Genomic DNA, 4,379 nt, shown 5'->3' with positions numbered 1-4,379 from the left:
TGCCGTTGATGGAAAAGGGCATGGAAATAAGAATAAGAATGTTGATAGACAGGAGAGTAATCAACAACCAGAAGTGGAAGTTTCTAATTTTCATGATGCAAAGGTCATTGAAAAGGGTCAATGGTTCAAAAATAAATCAGAGCTGTCTTGGAGTATACGGATGCTTTCGATTGAACGCAAATTCAGAATTGTTGTCAGCAAGTCAGACAAGAAGTTGTTAGTTGTCAAATGTGCAGATACAAGCTGCAACTGTATGGTTAGAGCTGCCAAGACTAATCCGACAAGCGAGTTTTCTGGGTAACAAAGTACATCGACAAGCATACATGTTTTTCTAGAAACACTGGTGGACCGAGAGCTTCTTCCAAAGTTATAAGTAAGCTTCTTTTGCAAAACTTTAGAAATTCATATCTAAATATGAAACCAGAGTTGATTTCCAGTACTATGAAAAAGAGATATGGTCTTGATACAAAATATTGGAAGATATGGAAAGCTAGGGAAGATGCTCGGACAGAGGTATTAGGCTCTCCAGAAAGTAGCTATGCTCAGCTTCCAATATACATGACTTGACTTGTTTATATAAGTTGAAGAAAATAAAATAAAGGGAAATCTGTATAAACTTCATGATAAAGTAAAAACAAATCATAATTCACATATTCATCTTTGTTATTATAAAATTTAAATGATAAAATAATATATTTATCTCAACACATATATTTATCTTAAACAAAATAATTTTAATGTTATTATTTTTATTAATTCCGAATTTATATATTAATTTCGAATTAATATCTTAATTATTGAAATATCTTGGGTAAAAAAGTCAATTCATAATTAAAGAAGTGTATTTTTCAAAAAGTAAAATAGAAAATGCAATTATCAAATTTCAAATCCTAAATAGGGTATTTTGCAAATTATCTCTATACTTAATAACCGGTTTTATTTTAAATATTTACATCATATGCTGTCATATGTATCAGTTGTAACAATGTAATTATAATTATTTATGTGCTATGCGTAGAAATAATAATTTTAAATATAGTATTATTTTATTTTAAAATAAAATTGTAATTTACATGTTGTCATTATTATATTTTTTATCCTGAAATTCAAATCTGTTAGACATAATTTTTAGTTTCTGTTTCTGAATTTTTGGAGTTTTTCATGTTTAATTTTTTTTTTGTTCTTTGTAACCATATTATTATTTATTATTCTGAATAAAATATAGAGAAATTAACTCATTGTTATACTGGTGGTGCTAAAAAGGGTATAATTTAGAAAGTGGTGTATTACTGTAAAATAAAATTAAGATGGTGTATTTTCATATATATATATATATATATATATATATATATATAATTTTGTATGGTAAATAAAAATCAAGTTGGTGTATGACATATGAATGCAAATTTCCATTAATAGATGAATAAACTTTTCAGAAACATTTTAGAGGACTGGATGAGATTAGTTGGTTAACTAACGTAGAAATTTCTTGAGACAAGTGTCACAATTGATTGAGGAAGACGTAGACAAATCAACAAAATCCGACGAGCTGACAAGTCAAAGTCCCACCAGAGTTTCTTTCTTCTTCTTAAAGAGAACCAGTGAAACAAACATAACCCATCTCTCACAACACAAACTAAAAAAAAAAAGAGATATGATGATCCTCCTAAGCCATTGTTATTGCGTTTCTGGTTTTTTCGTTATATACGTATCCCTCTTACTACACCCGCTTGCTTCTCCTACACTCCACTTTTGCCGCCACGACCAGAGGGATGCTCTTTTGGACTTCATAGACGAGTTTCCATTTGATGAGTCTATAACTAATACATGGGTAACTTCGTGGAATAAGAGCAGTGATTGTTGTCACTGGAAGGGTGTCACCTGTGATGGTAAATATGGTCAAGTGATATCGCTCGAACTTAATGAGACCTTTCTCAACAGCTCTCTGAAAAGTAGCAGCAGCCTTTTCAGACTTCAATATCTTCGTCACCTAAACCTTAGCAGTTGCAATCTCCAAGGAGAGATTTCTTCTTCATTAGGTAACCTTTCTCGTCTCACTTCTGTTGACCTTTCTTATAATAAATTGGTCGGTGCCATTCCAGTTTCATTAGCCAAGTTAACAAAGCTTTCCTATATTAGCCTCAACTCTAATAACTTCACATCCACGCTTCCATCAGACATGAGTGGATTCCACAACTTAGAGCATTTTGATGTTAGTAAAAACTCGTTTGTCGGGTCTTTCCCTAAATCCTTGTTCTCGATTTCTTCGTTACAATATGTAAGTTTGGGAGATAACCAATTCACAGGAGCTGTAGAGTTTGTGAATACATTTTCATCATCATCCAAGCTTCATTTTCTTGGCCTTTCCCGTAACAGGTTCGATGGCCCAATCCCTGAATCTATATCTAAATTTCTCAACCTCAGACAACTATATATGAGCGGAAACAATGTAACCGGGTCAATTCCTAGATCTATATCAAAGTTGGTCAACCTCACAGATTTACATCTTTCCAACAACAAGTTAATAGGTCAAGTACCAAGTTTCTTATGGAGAATGACAACAATGACTCTTTCTCACAACCTTTTCAGCAGTTTTGAAAACTCTTCGCAAGAAACGCTGATCCAAATATTGGATCTAAGTTATAATTCATTTCAAGGACCATTCCCTCATTGGATCTGCAAGCTTAAAGGGTTGAGATATTTGGATTTGTCTAACAATCTCTTCAACGGCTCGATTCCTCCTTGTTTAAGTAACTCGATTGTTTCTCTTACGGAGATGAATCTACGTAACAATAGTTTCGGTGGAGCTCTTCCAGATATATTTGTCGATGCTACCAAGTTACGATCATTAGACGTTAGTCACAATCAGTTGGAAGGAAAGTTCCCAAACTCCTTAATAAATTGCAAAGCGTTACAACTTTTGAGTGTGGAAAGCAACAGAATCAAAGATGAGTTTCCATATTGGTTAGGATCTCTATCGTCATTAAACGTTCTCATACTCAGATCGAATGAGTTCTACGGGCCGCTGTATCATCGACATGTGTCTAATGGGTTTCAGAGTTTGAGAGTGATGGATGTTTCGCATAATGACTTCACTGGAACTCTCCCGCCTCACTATTTTGCCAGCTGGCATGTGATGACCACATTGACCGAAGGAAACGACTACATGGTAAATTTCGTTAAGTATTATTCTCGCTACCTGCTGATATATCGCTCGATGGAGATGGTGAACAAAGGAGTAGAGACGAGGTTTGAACGCATCCAAAAAGACTTCAGAGCCATTGATTTTTCTGGAAACAAAATTTGTGGAAAAATCCCTGAATCTTTGTGCTTTTTGAAAGGATTGCGTCTACTCAACTTGTCAGGTAACGCCTTCACAAGTGACATCCCACGATCGTTGGCAAATTTGACAAATCTCGAGGCGTTAGACCTCTCGAGAAATAAATTGTCAGGTCAAATCCCTCAAGATTTTGGTAAACTCTCCTTTCTGTCCTACATGAACTTCTCTCATAATCTTCTCCACGGTCCAGTGCCACGAGGCACACAGATTCAGAGGCAGGAATGTTCTTCATTCCTGGACAACCCTGGCCTCTACGGACTTGAAGAGATCTGTCAACATACCTATACCCTGAATCCTACAATACAGCAAGTCGAAGAACATTCAGAGACAGAAGAACAAATGTTCAGCTGGTTAGCAGCTGGAATAGCCTATGGACCTGGTGTATTATGTGGCTTGGTGATCGGACATATCTTCCTTTCACACAATCATGCATAGTTCACAAAAATATTTGGTCGTAGAAAACTCAGTTTCTCTACAAGTGCTCGTTGAGTCTTCCTAATAAACATTTCTAATTTTTTTCAGTTATGTTTTCCAAAGTTCTAGTTTGTGGATTTTTTTTTTTGTAATTTTTTATTTACTGTTGTGTAGTAAATTTATCTTGCAGTTTGTTCAATAAAATTTACTTTACTGTATTTGGTTGTATTCAATATATAATATTGGCTTCAAAAATGTAATATGAGAACTTTCTTCTAACTCAAATCTTTAGCCTGCTGTAGCCTAGTGAAAAGTCTTCCTTTCTTTCTATACGTACAGAACTTACTATACATTCACTCGTGTTTCTTCTTCTTTTCTCACTTCCCCAACAGCATTGCGTCTCCCACACGTGAAAAGAATTAAATTATCTTTGAAATATTTTTCATACAACACATAATGCAACTGGGGCCAAATCCAATATACATAGTAAATATTTGAACGGGAGAGATCAGATGTGCAAGGAATGAAAACATTTAATTATTATCGAGTATCTTTCATGTTCTCGCCATCTAAGTGTAATGTCTGAATGGATGGAATAGATATATTCGTTTAGATTATGGTCAAA

General features: G+C 34.5%; 1 protein-coding gene across 1 annotated transcript; it reads left to right on the top strand.

Annotated features, from left to right (window-relative positions):
* Positions 1 to 1,639: 1,639 nt before the first annotated feature.
* On the top strand, positions 1,640 to 3,830 carry LOC106332983 (receptor-like protein 12). Its single transcript, XM_013771463.1, has one exon. The coding sequence runs from the start codon at positions 1,655 to 1,657 to the stop codon at positions 3,773 to 3,775; it is 2,121 nt and encodes a 706-aa protein (XP_013626917.1). The 5' UTR covers positions 1,640 to 1,654; the 3' UTR covers positions 3,776 to 3,830.
* Positions 3,831 to 4,379: the final 549 nt, after the last annotated feature.

Source organism: Brassica oleracea, chromosome C3 (genome assembly GCF_000695525.1).
Source record: "Brassica oleracea var. oleracea cultivar TO1000 chromosome C3, BOL, whole genome shotgun sequence".
NCBI classification, from domain to species: domain Eukaryota; kingdom Viridiplantae; phylum Streptophyta; class Magnoliopsida; order Brassicales; family Brassicaceae; genus Brassica; species Brassica oleracea.
This window is presented reverse-complemented; position numbering and strand designations above follow the sequence as displayed.